At 54.0% G+C, this 15430-nt stretch overlaps 2 protein-coding genes across 5 annotated transcripts in view; one reads left to right on the forward strand and one right to left on the reverse strand.

Annotated features, from left to right (window-relative positions):
- On the reverse strand, nt 1-10187 carry MRPL21 (mitochondrial ribosomal protein L21). Its single transcript, XM_037011380.2, has 7 exons — nt 10033-10187; nt 8482-8539; nt 6051-6136; nt 4633-4796; nt 2865-2917; nt 2189-2292; nt 1-142 (listed from the first exon to the last, which is right to left on the reverse strand). The coding sequence occupies exons 1-7, from the start codon at nt 10130-10132 to the stop codon at nt 78-80; spliced, it is 630 nt and encodes a 209-aa protein (XP_036867275.1). The 5' UTR covers nt 10133-10187; the 3' UTR covers nt 1-77.
- The window catches only part of IGHMBP2 (immunoglobulin mu DNA binding protein 2), a 23585-nt gene continuing 18309 nt past the window's right edge, over nt 10155-15430 (forward strand). The window contains exons 1-4 of one of the 4 annotated variants that reach the window (XM_037011379.2): nt 10155-10345; nt 11805-11974; nt 14426-14609; nt 14835-14932. In XM_037011379.2, coding sequence (XP_036867274.2) covers nt 10260-10345; nt 11805-11974; nt 14426-14609; nt 14835-14932 — 538 coding nt within the window. In that variant the 5' untranslated portion in view covers nt 10155-10259. Of the gene's footprint in view, nt 10346-11804; nt 13579-14425; nt 14610-14834; nt 14933-15430 lie in introns of those variants that run through there. The other 3 variants (XM_037011378.2, XM_037011377.2, XM_017648603.3) reach the window with 3 other exon arrangements.

A 15430-nucleotide genomic window follows, 5' to 3' on the forward strand; every position in this document is an offset into this window, starting at 1 on the left:
TTTTAAACTGGAACACAGAACTTGGGCTCCTCAGAAAAGAGGAGCTTGTTTTTATTTCTGTAATATGAGCTCAATGATCAGCACAAACGTGGAGCGATGTCAATGGAGTTGATCCGGAGGACAGTCTGCGGGCTCACAATGACTGGGAGAGAGAGAGACCACGGTCACAGCCTGCCCACGGATGAGCAGAGACCCTGCCGCCGGCCCCGGGGGTCCCTACCGCAAACCAGCCCCCAGGCGGCACTGGCTGACCACCACGCGCCGGGAGTACTCTGCGGAGGGTGCTGCAGCCTCGCTGCCTCACTCCCTGACACCGGAGGCCTGGAGGTCAGCAGTGCCCTTCACGGCCCCGCCATTCTCCCCACATGCCCTCTGGGACCTGTGGCCTGCACGGGGTGGACAGCCCCATCTCTTGGCCTCAGGCCACCTGGAAGCTGCAGAGGGTGTCGGAGAGGCTCCCCACCGACTGCGTTCTATGTGGGGCCTCGGCTGCTATCTCAGGGATATTGAGGCAACATCAACGCGGCAGTTTTGGCTGGCGTTTACCGTGCGGCCAAGGGCTGGGAGTGATACACATCCTGAGACAAGACCCTACAGCCTGCGTGGTCCCAGCCTCGCAGGGGCCGTGACTCAAGGCTCTGCAGGGATGGTCCTGTTCCTGCTTGTGGCTTAAATGGGCCATGCTGGTGGCCGTGGGTGGGAACCAAGAAGGGTCACACATTGCGGGTCAAGCAGAACGGGGAGAGCTCGGATCAGGCCTCGGTTGGGAAGGCGTTCTCCAGGACGGGGAGTGTGTGCGTGTGTGTATGTATGCATGCACGCACACAGTACCGCTGGACTGAGACCTGGTTGGGGCATCCCAACTGCCCTCCACCCCGGATGCGTGGAGCCCAGCACACCGTGCCCAACCTCCTGTCCTCCCTCAGGAGACACACTTGCCTTCCTGTCCCCACCCGCCAAGGGTGGCTCCCCCTGGGGCCTGCACTGCCTCTGGGCTGGCACAAAGGCCGCTAGATGCAGCTTCCTCCGCTTCCCACTGACCGGCCTCTGAGCCCACAGCCCAGCCCCTCTGCTCCCCACTGCTCATCACATTGGTGGCCTCTGCTAGGGAGTCACCCTGCAGCACCCCCTAGCCCCTCCCTCCATGGCTTGGGTCCTGCCCACTGTCCAGAGCTGCACCTGCAGACCTGCCGGCTGAGACACACGGCCTCCTCTCTGGTGTACAGGGCGGGCTGTGCATCGTTTCTACCTCTCCCCTCACCGCTCTGACCTCTGATCTCCCCTCCCAGCAGACCCCTACTTCCTGCCCATCTCCGTGAAGCCAGCAGACAGACACCTGCTCCTGCTTAAACCCAGCTGCACGGCTACCCCTTCACCCCACCTGAGCGGCACTGGGCCTCCCGTGTGAGGCCTCTCGCCACCCGTGCTCCGGAGCCCACCCTCCTCGCTGCGTCCCACCAGCACCCAGACCCGGCTGGCCTCTCTTCCCTGACACCCAGCCCACTCCTCTCCATCTCCTTGTACTCAAGCCGCCCAGCCCTGCTCCCAGCCCACCCGGGGTCTCACCACGTCATCACCACCCCTTCTCTGAAATCGCCTTCAAACGACGCCATCCCCCACCTTTACTTCATTGCTGACGTGTATTTTTGGTAAAGGGACTGTAAGGTATTACTGGTAACGTGGTGATCAAACTCAGTGTTCCGAGCCCAGTGATTCTGCAGCCTCTGAAGAGCGGCCGGTCAGCGTGAGACCGACAGCACCGCAGACCCTTCGCCTCGGAGTCCTCTCTTCTCCCGTCTCCAGCCCCGCCAGAGGCAACCACACCGCGGATTCCGTGACCGCCCTTCACGCCCCGCCACCCCGTGCCTGCAGGCGTGTGCGCCCAGAAGCGTGGGTGGGGTTCTGCGCATCTTCAGGCTCCACGACACGGCACCGCCCCACGCCAACCAGGATGCCCTCCTGGTGCCGAAAGCAGCTCTCTCCCTGTCCCGCTGGGGCCATTCCCTGCTCACCCGTCTTTCTCGGGGTGGACACGTGAACCGGCCTGCCTGTTCTGCGTGTGTCCCCTGGCACGTCCAAGAAGGAGGTGGACGTTCACTCACCGTGGTGACCCACCCAGCAGCAGGACACAGGGATGACAGTCAGAGCAGGGCAGGAACAAGATGCCGCTACACTTCCTCTAACTTACTTTTTTTCCTCCTATAGTTTTTCCTCTTCTTAAATTTCATGTTGACTTTTGGCCATGATTCTGTCTTTTCTATGACTGTAGCTTCTACTCGAACAAGATCTTTTCTAGAAGGGAGGAAAATAAACAATCATGTATTCCTTATTTTTCAAATTTTCTGATACTTTATGTTATTTTCTAAAATGAACTTTTACTTTCCTTTTTACTAATCATAAAATTAATAGGCCCTCCCTGCGGAAAATTTGAAAATTATAAGAAACCATAATAAAGAAAAGAGTAGAAGGTGGGGTGGGATGGGCGAAGTAGGTAAAGGGGATGAAGGGCACAGCTTTCAGCTATCAAGGAAACGAGCCCTGGGCTGTGACCGCAGCGCAGGGAGCCCGTCAGTCAGAGCGGTAGTGACTCGGGCGGGGCCGGACGGCGGCTGGGCCCCTGGAGGCGACCATGTCACGATGCATAAAAATAGTAAAGCGCCGTGTGTACACCTGAAACTAGTATGACATTGTAGGATCGGTTATAATTCAATAAAAAAAAGAAAGAAAAGAAGAACAGTGTAATCTGTCAGCAAATCTTAAAAGGCCATTCTGTAAGGAATTAGTAATGCATCAAGGGTTTGGTCTGGGTGTTCTCTGCCCGGCTACATAAAGCCCAGGGTTTGAGAGTTAAAAAAATGTGTTACCCAAGGAGTGGCTTGCCAAGTAACGTGAAGTTGTCAGCCCCAACCAACAGCACCTGGAAAATGAAACAGTCGTGTTATAAGTGAGTAATACGAAAGTGCCTGGACCAGGTAGACACACGGACACGCTGGAAGACGAGAAAGGGGCTGGTCACCTGACGTCGGGATACGGGCTTGATCCGCCTTCTCAGTGATTGCTCCCTACACTCTAACACTGGGGCCGCGAGCGGAGGAGGTGTGCGGAGGCGCTGGGGCTACCTTCTGGAAACAACCTCAGTGTGCAGAGGCAGGACAGGTGTGACCTGGTTACGGGGCGTGGTGATCATGTGGCCATCGCCAGTGGAAACTTTTTTTTTAAACCTTTTAATTGAAGTATAACATACAGGGAAAAATGCACAAAGCATCTTTTGAAGCAGTTCACGGTACTGCTAACATGGCAAAGATGTAGGTTCGGGTTTGTGCTTTAATGACTGCGTGTTTGTACAGCCAGGGAGCCCTTTTTGGCACAGAGGAAACTGATGCTACGCGTGGCCTAAGTGGAGACATCTGTGCGCCTAAGTGCAATGGGATTTTTATCAGAAGTTGGAAGACTGTATTAAAATTTACTTCTAAGAAAAAAATCTGATTGTACTAAACTCAAATGTCTGAAGAAAAGGCTGTTTTGTAACATTAGGTAATGACGATAGAAAAACTGCTTTGCTTCCAGGGTGACACAGTCTCTATTACTAGACTTCCCAAGTTATGAAAATGATCTGCATGGGGTGGTGCTCACTGCGATGTTTTTGTCAACATGAAACAAATTATTTCAAAACAATGTCTTTCTGGAAATCTTCATAGATGTACCCCTGAAGTCTATGTTAGACAAGGGGTAATGGGCTCTTGTTCATGAGCTCAGGGCAGAGCCTCTGCTGAGGTCAAGAAGAGAGGCCCGCCGGCAACCGCCCCGCACAGGTGACTGGCTCCGCTCCGACCCGAGGCGCTGTGCTCAGGTAACAGGACGGGAGAACATCATTTCAGAGACACACTTTGATGCTCTCCCTGGTGTAAATACACAAAACTCTACGATCACAAAGGAAGGAGGAGTTTTAATTAACAATGAAAACCATACATGTTATGTTATATTAATGGTTAAATATATCCTGGAAAGTGATCTGGTATAGAGAGATTACATCTTACCTATAGTTCTATAAACCGAATAGGCAAAAACCAAATAGATCCCCCGAACACAGCACACAGAACCGCCGAGGCTAACTGCACAGACGGAGCGGTTTAGAAGGGTCAGGAAGACGGATCTGTACCCGGGGAGATGCCTCTAAACCAGCCCTTGCTGTTTAGGGGCAGCCCAGCTGCCATGCCCAGCGCCGGGGCAGTGCTCCAGCCAGAGCTGAGTGTCCCCTGTACCTTTGCTGGGACGCCCATTCCACCTGTGGCCACACACTTTCCTGCGGGAATATGTCAGTGAGACGGGAGTCAAGCCACCGGCCACGGTTCTCCTTAGAGATGAGCTGACCTGTTCCCGGGAAGGACAAGTGTACTGGGCCAGCCACACTGAGGAGCAGCGGCCTGCTCTGCCCACCTTCCTTGGCCCTGGGTGCCTGCAAGGCCTGCCTGCCCGAGCCTGGACAAGGTGCTACTCTCTCACTTTCCTGCCCCTTGGCTTTGCTCAGCCTCACCTCGCAACTTGAGGAAACCTCCCCAGTGATGATCGTGGGAGCAGGCACGTGAGTTCGGTGACTGAGCCCCCAGATGCATAAAGAAACTGCAGTCTCACCTTCTCTAGCCGAATCCTCTCCCCACACGCAATGTCGAGTTCATTTTCAATTAAAATCAGGTCCTCAGAGGTCACCTTCCACTGGTGGCTGGCAAAGTGCACCACAGCAAAGAGCCTGCCGTACTGGCCTGCGGCAATCAGCTCGTTCACCTTCCCCACGACCTCTGTGGGGAGAGAGGTGGGGGGGGGTGGCCGGGCCGGTCAGCCACCCACAACCAGAAAGGCAGCAGCTACAGCCCCCACGCAGGCCTGGGTGCCTTTATTACACAAAGCCACGCCCCCACTCTGCTGTCCCATGGCAGCGTGACATGGAGCTTCCGTGGAGCGGCAGCAGGGTGGGCCTGACAGCTGGCAACTCCCCTGAGGAGAGCTTACTGGCCATGCCCTCGCCCTCCCCACCGCGGGCACGGACACCTGCGGGTAGGGTCAGTCCGCTGTTCCCAGGAGCGTGGGGACTGGGGCAGGTGGCGCTTATACAGACGAAGTTCCCCAGACTTCACAGAATGCCCGCTGCTGCCGTGATCCCCGGGCCTCAGCGTGCCTGTCCCTGTTTTTCTAACTCTGGACTGGGAAACCCCACTCTGTTTGCTTCCCAGTTGTCATTCATAAAGAGCCAGAGGCCTGGCAAAGGGAGAGGAGAGGCCTTTTTGCCAACAAGGAACAAGAATTCCACCCCATGGTGCTGGGCTCTGCCTGCTCACTGCGGTTCACATGGCCCCTGGCCTCACTGCCTCAACTCAGGTCGCACGGCCCGTGACCCAGCCCCATGCATTGTCTGAACAGGTGTCTACTGGGCCCCGACCCAGCCAGCCTCGCCTAAGGCTGGGTGCATGGAGAGGAACCCCACAAAGCTCTTGCCCTGGAACAGAGTCAAGAACAGAGGGTGCATCTGGCCGAGAGGGTGGGGCCCTTCGTTTATCTTGCACAGCATCTGGAACAGTATTTTAAAACTAGAAGATTCACATGAATCTGGATTTCAGCTTTTTTGAGAGAACTGAGGATCCTGCGCTCCTTCAGGTCAACAGTGGCTGTGGTGGCCAGTCACACTGTTCCTCCTGACAGGCACTCTAGGTTGACATGCTCCCTGGGACCCCGTTTCTCCAGCCTGCAGGGCAGTACCGGTTCCCACCGATCACCATGCATACAGAAATCCAAGCGAGCTCACCAACAGTGGGCAGACAGAGACAGACTGAGGCCCTCCTTCCCTTAGCACCTGCCTTGACCACGGCTGGTGCTCAAGAAGTGTTTGCTAAATGAATAAGGGTTTTACATTTGGGGTGTGAAGTGGAAAAAAATGAACCTTAGAGTTCAACTGTGACATCTCAGAGCACCTAGAGTGTGAACCCCTTGTTCTGTGGTCAGGTAAACACGTCTGTGGTGGGAAGAGAGGGCAATGCCCTCTTGTTTCTGTCTGTTACCTGCGTGGTGTCTGGTCTCCTCAACTGGGTCTGGCAGAACAATTTCTGGCCAAGGTGGTGAACTCAGCGATGTCTTAGGAACGTATCTGTAAAACGTATTTTACACATGCACGTCACATGTGAAAAGGCAGCTCAAAACCTCTAAGAAATGGCTGTGCTCTGAACGCTGGAAGCAGGGGGATGAGCCATGTCCTGACTCATGACTCGGAAGCTCCTGACACTGGCTGCGGGGCTACCCCTGCAGCAAAGTGAGCTGGACTCGCATGTTCTAATTGGACCGGATACTAGGAGGGGATGCCAGTGACCGCTGCTGTGGGTCATTGACTCCTTAGTGCGAACCCCACCCTTTGGTGTAATCCCAAGGACAGGCCTCACAGGTCTTGTCAGAAGGGCCATGTACGTCAAGGAATGACGGTCACTCATTCAGTAATCAAGGCAGGAATTCTAAGCATTTCATTCCAGAAGAGCCCTCCTTGGAATAATTCTCTGGGTCCCGAGCGGTGGCCCCCTGGAAGGCTGGCCCTCTGGGGGTCCTCAGGGCACACTCTCTCTCAGAGGCTGGGCCTCAATGCCCCACCCTTCTTGCTACTTACCCCATAACGCTGGACAGGAGGGCAAGAAGCTGTCCCCACCCCCAGCTCAGCTCCTATGCCTCTGCCTGGCATCCAAGGGCCCTGAAGGCCCCAGTCACCTCCCCTCCAGCTTGCTCAGTGGGGGCCACTTCCCTTGTGCCTCCTCAACCCAGCTGGCCCCAATCTAACTGCTACCAGGTAGGTACCTGGATGGAAGCCAGGTGGGCCTGGGTCTGAACCCCAGCTCTGCACTGAGGAGAAACATGACTTTGACCAGGAGCTAAGTACTCTGTCACCGGTTCCTGTCACTGAGAAGGTGGGGGTCAGAACACCTGCCTCCCAGGCATGCGGGATCAGTGGGGAGCACGTGCCGGCAGGGCAGCAGAGTGGATGCAGTCAGCGCTCAGTGCCCGGAGCAGTGGCTCGCTGCCCCCGGTCTGTCCCGTGCTGTGGTCACCTGGCGCTGGGCCCCTGACCTGCACGGTGTAGTAGGTGAGTGGGTGCAGGGAGCAGAGGGGCCAAGGAAGAAGGGGGCCTGCACACAAAAGGAGGGGGGTCTTCCTAGTTTCCTGACCTATTTTCCTTGAATTCCTGACATTTATAAAGAGGGAAGAGGCTGGTGGAGCCCAAACGGAATACTCAGAGCTGCTTTAGACCTTCTGTTGCTGTTTGTTCCCAGAAAGTGAAATGACAGTCTTTTTACTCCAGCTGCAGGGGGGAAAAGTTGCTCTGCCTGTTTCCACCCACACCAGGGCCCAGGCCTCCTGACGCCGGCACTCGGCAGGTGCTGCAGAATGAACTCTCCCCATGTGGAAGCTACCTGGCTGCTTTGGTGTCAACTGGCCAAAAAATGACTGTGAGCTTTCCCACTGCACTAATCTCAGAGCACCTAGAAACATGAACTCCGGCCCTGTGGTCGGGTAGGGCCTCTGGGGCCGGCAGGCACCGTTCCCCACCCCCGCAGAGCACAGTCTGACCCTGAGTCCTCTGGCCTCTTAGCGGGGTCTGGCGGAACCCAGCTGAAGACCGCAGGAGCATAACCTGGAACCCAGTGGGCAGGGAGTAACCTCTCACAGAGGAAATAAGAAAAAAAAGAGCCAAATTAACAAAAATGCCCACTTGGGTTTTCTCCTGATGTCCTGATTCAGTTTTTCAACTTCTTCTGAGAATCAAAAGGACCCCTGAATCTGCCCCCTTCTGCGGACATCTGGGGCAGAGATGGTCTAGCAAAGCTTGCTGTCTGCCAGGCACTGTTCTAAGCCCTTTGAATGTAGAAATTTGCTCCGTTCTCACAGAACTCCATCGACATGGACCCCAATGTTACTTCTGTTTTGCAGAAGAGGAATAGGTCAGAGAGTGGACTATCTTGCTCAAGGTCCCCAGGCTGCAGGGACAGGACCTGGGGATGAAGGGCGGGGGAGGAATGGGGGTTCCTCTCCATAACTATACCCTGTATTGCTCCTTAGTATTTCTACTGTCAAAGTTACTTTCTGTAGTATGTTAATTTAAAAGCTTTTTCTAAATGTGGTATTTTAACACTGAATATGCTCTTTTAAATTATATACATTCCTCCCAAAGATTCTGATACCACCTTCCTGTGATTCAACTTTCCCATTTAAAAATCTATAATTTGGAGATATAAGCTCTTTCTTAATAGTACATAAGATACAGCTATGTAAGGCCTAGGAACAACTTTGTCTTTGGACTTGTCTATATTTACATCAAGGGTCTAAGAAAAACAGTCAAAAGAGTTGAGAAAATTTAAATATTCTTGAAAATCCAAATATACACAGTTTTGACTCTATACAGTCCTACAAATGAAAGGAAAAGAGTTACTAAAACCCATATTTTGATATTACCTTTGTGGAAATGAAGTGCTCTGTGAACTGAACCTTCGAGAAGCAGGCCACAGGGAAGCTGAGGGTGTAAGAAAACACAGATTGTTATTAATATGCAGTCAACTTCCCTCCAGGACGCTACGTGCCCATCTGCTGTTACTGGGGTCTGACTGAAACCACTGTATCGTAACTTGTCTACAGGAAAATCTGAGTCAACAAAATGAAAAAAAATCACTTATAGTTACTGGTTGTGTGTGTCAAGATGTGTTTATCACACCATCTAAAAGGGCCTAAAACCACAACTGCTCACCCACTAAACCATCCCTTGACCACCAAGTGCCCAGTAGGTTCAGAGCCTGTTCTGCCCGATTAGGGGAGCAGCCTCCCAGACGGCCCGAAGAACCCACCTCCTGGGACGTTCATCTATGCGGTCCCTCCCAAATGGAGTTGGTTTCTGTGACCAGGAGCATGAGGCGGGAGTGCTGGTAAAGCACTTCCAAGAGTGAGTTATATAAGACTGCTGCACCTGGACATTCTCTCTCTTTCATCTCTGGCTACAATACCTGGTTGCTATGTTGTGAATGACCCTATGGGAAGGCCTGTGTGGGCAGGAACTGAGGCCTCCTGCCAAAAGCCAGGGAACTGGGCTCGAAGCAGATTCCCCAGCGCCAGCTGACGGTCTGACTGCAATAGAAGGAGAGACTGGGGCCTGACCGCCCAGCTGAGACGCTTCTGCATTCCTGACCGTCAGAAATGGTGTGAGGTCATAAATGTTAGTTACCTTGCTGCTAAGTATTGGGGTAATTTGTTACACGGCAGTAGATAGCTAATACGCCAAGGGGCTACTGCACTCTGAGGAGTGAGTGGCTCAGAAATCAAGCGCACAGTGCTTAGGTGCAAAGCAGAGGCAGACCTCTCCATAACCACTCTCGGTATTTTTTATTTTTGAATATGTCCTTTATCAGGTTACTAAAGTTGCCTCTGTATTTATTTTCTAAGGATTTTTATTATGAATGGATGTTGAGTTTTGTAAAATATCTCCTGCATCTACTGTTTTTTGTAAAAATTGTGCTATGATTTATATACCATAAAATTCACCTTTATAAAGCTCATCCACTAGCAGGTGTTCCCAATTCTTGATCTTGGCTGGTTTTTCCCCTCCCCTACCATACTGGCGTGTCTGAGGCTCAGCCCTTAGGCCTCGTCTCATCCAGGGCTCCCGGTGAGTACATGCACCCCAATGAGTCAGGTGCCAGCGGCGCTCGAGGGGCCCCCAAGCTGACCCGCGCTGTGCGACCCCGGGCAAGTTACCTAACCTCTGTGAGCCTGTTTGCTCCCCCAGTAACACGGGGTCTATAAGGAAGTGGAAGAGCTGTCGTCAGTATCGCAGCGATTAACCCACGGAACCAGGATCTGAACCCAGGGTTACTCGACTCTAAAGCCCGTTTTATTTTCACCGCATCAAAAAAAAACGGTCTGCACCGAGGCTGCAGGCGGGACACGCGCACGCGGCGGACGGCGGGGAGCTCCGCTCGCCCCGCCTCCCCCCTCCCTCCGCGGCCCGAGTCTCACCCGCTCGCGGCCCCGACGGCGTTAGGAGGCCGCGGGTGCACGCGGACACCAGCCGCCCGACGGCGACGGGCAGGGCCGAGGCCACCACGGCCGCCGCCATCTTCCCGCCGCCTCTGCCGGAAGCGGAAGCGACACGATCCCCGTGCGTCGGCGCGCAGGGCACGGCGGGGAACCTCGCCCCGCGCGGCGTTGGACCTGAGCGGCTCCGGCCCGCGCCGGCTGCGGCTATGGCCTCGGCGGCCGTGGAGAGCTTCGTGGCCAAGCAGCTGGACCTGCTGGAGCTCGAGAGGGACGCGGAGGTCGAGGAGCGCAGGTGTGGCCGCCGCGCGAGCCCTCGGGCCCGGCCTGCCCTGCTCGGGCGGGGTGCGCCCTGCGGCCCGAGCCCGGCCGCGGCGCTGGGCCCAGGAGCCCCTCGGCCGCCCGCAGGGGAGGCCCGGAGTCCGCCCGGGGCCGCCCGCCCTGGCCCCGGACGCTGAGGAAGGGCCCTTCTCGCCGCGAAGCCCCCTCCCAGCACTCACACCCGGAGGGGCCCCAGTGCGGCCCCCCAGTGCGGCCCGGGCCGTTCCCTGTTCCGCCGGCCTGTGCGTGTCCGCACCTCCCGGGTCCCGGGTGAGACCGAGCGATCGGCGGGTCGCCGGGGGCCCGGGTGTCGGCAGCGGGGTGCGCACGGCGGAGCAGCTCCCTTCCGCGGGGGCCACAGCCGGCCCCGGCGGCCTCGGGGAGGAGGCGGTGCGGTGCCCGAGCGCCGCTGGCAGGAGGGAGGTCAGGCGGGTGCGGCAGGAGCGTTCCCGGGACGGACGTGCGCAGCCGGGCGCCCTGCGTGTGGCTTGTTTCCGACCGCGGTTATCCATGTGGCTGGAACACTTACGGAGGGCTGACAAGGCTTTTCACTTAAATTAATTCCTTTAAACTGCACGTTAGTTTCCCTTTTCTCTCATTTTATGCCTAAAGAGGAGAGGGGTTAAGTAACTTGCCCGAGGTAACAGAGGTAGGGTTAGGGTTTGGGGCCTGGCAGTGTGACCCCAGAATTTGCACTCACATTGCACTGCGCGCATGGACAGGATTTGTGTGGGTGGCTTGTGACGGAGGCGGTTATGAGCTTTTGCTGTCGTTTTGACCCTGGTAGAATCCCGGCTCCTTCATTTACCGCCGTGCGACTGCAGCTATGTTTCTGAGCCTTGTTACCGATTTTGTAAAATGGAGTTAGTCCCCCCTGACAGGCGCGCTGTGAGAGTGGCCTGATTAACTGTAAGACAGGTGCTCAGCACGGCACCAAGTGCAGAGGAAGCACCCACGAAAAGGCAGGGGTCACACTGAGCAGGGCCTGGGGAGGAGCTTGTGTTACATTCACATGCAGAGCATGGTCCCCAGCAGTTAAGCAGCTGAGGAGGGGGAAGAGATTTGTATTTCACGAGGGTCATTTGGGCGCCGCTGCTGGGTTTTGGGACTGGACGGGGAGAGCCCAGAGGCATGGCAGCTAGGAGGTTCTGTTCAGTCCAGACGATCAGTTGTGGGCTTGAACCAGGGCTGGGGCGGCAAGAATGAGAGAAGGTGAAGGGGACCCACGGTCCGGTCTTGGGTAAGTGGGACAAGGGCAAGAACTGCACTAGGGGCATATTTGAGGGGGCGGATTCGGGGTTTTGTTGGATCATATTTAATGCCTGTGTACAGGTCTTTGGGTTTCTCTCTCCCCTTTACATTCCTCCTTTTCGGGTGGAAGTAAAAGCTGGTAGAGTTCAAATAAAGTAAACTCAGTATTGGTTGTTTCCCAGGTCCTGGCAGGAAAACGTCTCTCTGAAAGAACTCCAGAGCCGAGGTGTCTGTCTGCTTAAGCTGCAGGTGTCCAGCCAGCGGACTGGGCTGTACGGACGGCTGCTGGTCACATTTGAGCCCAGGAGATGTGTGTCTGCAGGGACCCTTCCCAGTAACAGCTTGTCCTCTGGTTTGTGCACATGTTGAATATTGCTGACCTTCAAACTGTGACTTTTACTCTTGTAGAGACCAAGTTACACCCAACCAACTGGAGAATCAAGCATTGCAATGAAGAAATCTTCCTTGGACGTAACACTTACATGGCTTTTTGGTAGCCTAGATCAGCCATCTGGAATGGCAGCCACAAGCCACATGTGGTTTACATGTGGCCAGTGATTGCTGCACATGTAAAATGCACTCCAGATTTTAAAGGTTTAGTACAGAACAATTCAGAATATCTAAAAAGTAATTTTTTTGAGTACACATTGAAATAATATTTTTCACATATGGGTTAAGTAAAATTTATTATTAAAGTCAACTTATTGGTTTCTTTTTTTTTTTTTAAGGTATTGATATACACTCTTATGAAGGTTTCACATGAAAGTGTGGTTATTACATTCACCCATATTATCGTGTCCCCCCACCATACTCCATTGCAGTCACTGCCCATCAGTGTTACTGGTTTCTGTTTAACTTTTTAGTAGGGCTACTAGAAAACATAAAACTGCATGCAACTGTCATTATATTTCTCTTGGACAGCCCTGGTCCAGATTGCTAAACGCGCAGTTTGTGTAGTTATCTATTCCCAGTCTTGTGCCAGCCCTGCTGGAAAGGAGGCGCTAGTCAGAGGCAGCTTCTTGACCACATCCTGGGATGCTTGTGTCCTACCGCAGACCTGGATGCCTGGAGAGAGCAATTGCCACTGCACTGCTGTCATGAGAAAAGTCTCTGCTCTGTTTTGGTGGGGACAGAGTTTTTTGATTTCCTAGACTCTTGCCTCTCAGTTACTGGAGTACCGGCTGGATTCGGAGATAGGTGGGATGAAGGGAAGCTGCCAGTTGGGGTTAGATCTTAGCCTTTCTTGTTAGATGACATAGAGTGAGTCACTTACCTGCCCTCTGAAGGCTGGGGCGGAGAGCGTCACTGCAGTGTTGTCAGGATTAAGCAACAGGGTTGAATGTGCAGAAGGTTTGTAAACTCAAAACCAAAGGTAAAAAGACACGCTTAGTCGGTAAGCACATGACCTAAGGGATTGTTGTATGGTTGAGAAACAGAAAGGGGGAGGTAGTGGCATTTTATGTGGAAAACTGTCAGCTGAAAACCTGATATGTTGTTAACAGCTTTCTATCAAATTCAGGTGGAGTTGTTATTTTTTCATCTTCTGAGGAGCTATTTTAAGGCCAGTAGCTCAGATGTAAGTTCTGAAATGTGGGCTCTTATTCCCTGAAGTTGGTGTAGGGATGAGGTCCTCGGTGCAGAGGCAGACCTCCGCCCCAGGAGCACTGCCGCCTTCGGCTCTGTCTGCAGTCAGGTGGGGCAGGAGACGGGAAAGACTGGGGGCAGGTGCTGCTCATTGCCTAGAGGGTTGGACGTGGGCTAGAGTTACGCCTGGTGCTGGCGAGTGTGTGGCCCTTGCTTCCAGCCACGGAGTGAATGGGCTGTAGGCATGTGGCAGCCCTGGCTTCATCTCTCTTGGTCAGAGTTGTATGTTGCAGGTGTTGAAACCCAAGCCAAACTGGCCGGGCAAGGCTTGCAGCAGGGGTGGCTGGAGGCCAGCTTGCGGGCTCACAGGAGGTGCGTGGGCTTAGTTTCTCTCCTTTTGGCCTTGCCCTCTTCTGGGTGGCTTCCTTCTCAGGCGCCACGTGGTAGCAGGTCTAGTCCTTACCCTCTTGAGTTTCTGGTCTAGTTGGAAAGAGGGGGGGTCCTCCTGCCCGGGTGTCCACGCAGAAGTCTGTCTATCTCAGGGGCTCTGATTTGGTCCCATGCCAATCCCTGAACAGTCACTGTGGCCAGGGGCTTGTGAAGCACTGATTGGCAGGCCTGGCTCCTGTGCTTGGTTCTGGTGTCAAGGGAAGCCCCCAGACTCACCTGGCGGATGGTGAATCCCCCAGCAGTTACCAGGAAGCAGGGAAATGAATGGGCAGCAGACAACCTCTGTCCCTCCCTCAGTGAAGCTCCATTTCTGCCTGGAATGTTCTCCCCCAGCTGTGCTTACCTGTCACTACTCAGGCCCTTACCACACCCTCGTCCTCAAGTGGCATCCCTGCCCCCCCACCCCTTCCCCGGGCCTGGTCTCTCCTGATCACCGATGTTCGATGGTGGTGTCTGTTCCTCTCCCCGCGACCGCGAGGGCCGGGACTGTGCTTCACTCCTGGTCAGGCCAGTGCCTAGCGCAGTGCCTGGCTCAGAGTAGGCATGTTAAGTATTTTGTGGGCTGTCATGTTTATTTTAAACCCTTCATTGATCCTGCACCAATTTTCAAATTTGATTTGGATGTTAGTTAAAAATTCTTCTACTGCTACTAGTTTCATTTGTGAAGAAAGTAACAGATACAATATGTGAAACATGCTGGAATTTACTGTATAAAATAATTCACATTGAATTTTGCTCGGTGCTTATGTAACAGAGTCTGTTTCTGCAGGTGATATAGTGGGTCTGTATGATGCAGGCGCTCAGCTGGCCACTGGGATCCTGACCCGGATCACCCAGAAGTCAGTCACGGTGGCCTTTGACGAGTCCCATGACTTCCAGCTGAGCTTGGACCGAGACACTTCCTACAGACTCTTAAAACTTGCCAATGACATCACTTATAAGCGGCTGAAAAAGTAAGTGTGTGTGACTGGAGATCACGGGTACCAACTTCCCTGGGCAGGACTCACTCTGACTGCTTTTCCTGCTGGGCAAGAGCGAGCCACCGCGTCCGGTCTGGAGGGCTCACGCACCCCGCCCGTGCGGCCGTGGCTGTGGTGGCCGCGCTGGCGCAGGGGCTTCAGCACTGATCTGGTTGCTCGTTCCCACCGAGCCCTCACCCTGGTCTCCTTCTGCGGCAGAGCTCTGACCGCCCTGCGGAGGCATCACTGCGGCCCTGCGGCCACGCTCATCGAGGTCCTTTTTGGTGGAGCGGCCCCCAGTCCTGCCTGTGAAATACGTAAGAGCTTCTGGCTTTTATTTTCTGGTTGAAATCACTATGGAAAGTATTGAGAACAGTGTGATTTGGGGCCATTCCAGCAAGAGTTGAAGACCGTATAGTTAGAAGAAACCTTCCTTATTAGCTGTTCATGATTCTCTCCGAATGACCTGCGCGAACCAGACGCCTTCCTCTACTCACTGTCACAGCAGTAGCTCATCCCATTGGTTCTTTTTACAATGTTCTTTCTAATAAACCTGAGTATTTTATTTCGGAATATAAACATGTTTCCTGTAGCTCAGTGCTCTGTGAAAATGGAGGGTAACTGACCATAATTTTTGCTCGCTAGCTTTTTTGGTTTGAAAACTCTCCATTGTAAATGCATTTGATTATTTTCTTAGTATCCTTTGAGCTCAGACAAGTCTGACACAGGGCTCGTCTGATGCCCGTTTTAGTCACGTCTGTGCTCACACACCCTCTGTGGTGCTGGCCTTGAACTCGGGGCAGCTTTGCAGTATG

The sequence above is a fragment of the Manis javanica genome, chromosome 11 (assembly GCF_040802235.1).
Source record: "Manis javanica isolate MJ-LG chromosome 11, MJ_LKY, whole genome shotgun sequence".
Taxonomy (NCBI): domain Eukaryota; kingdom Metazoa; phylum Chordata; class Mammalia; order Pholidota; family Manidae; genus Manis; species Manis javanica.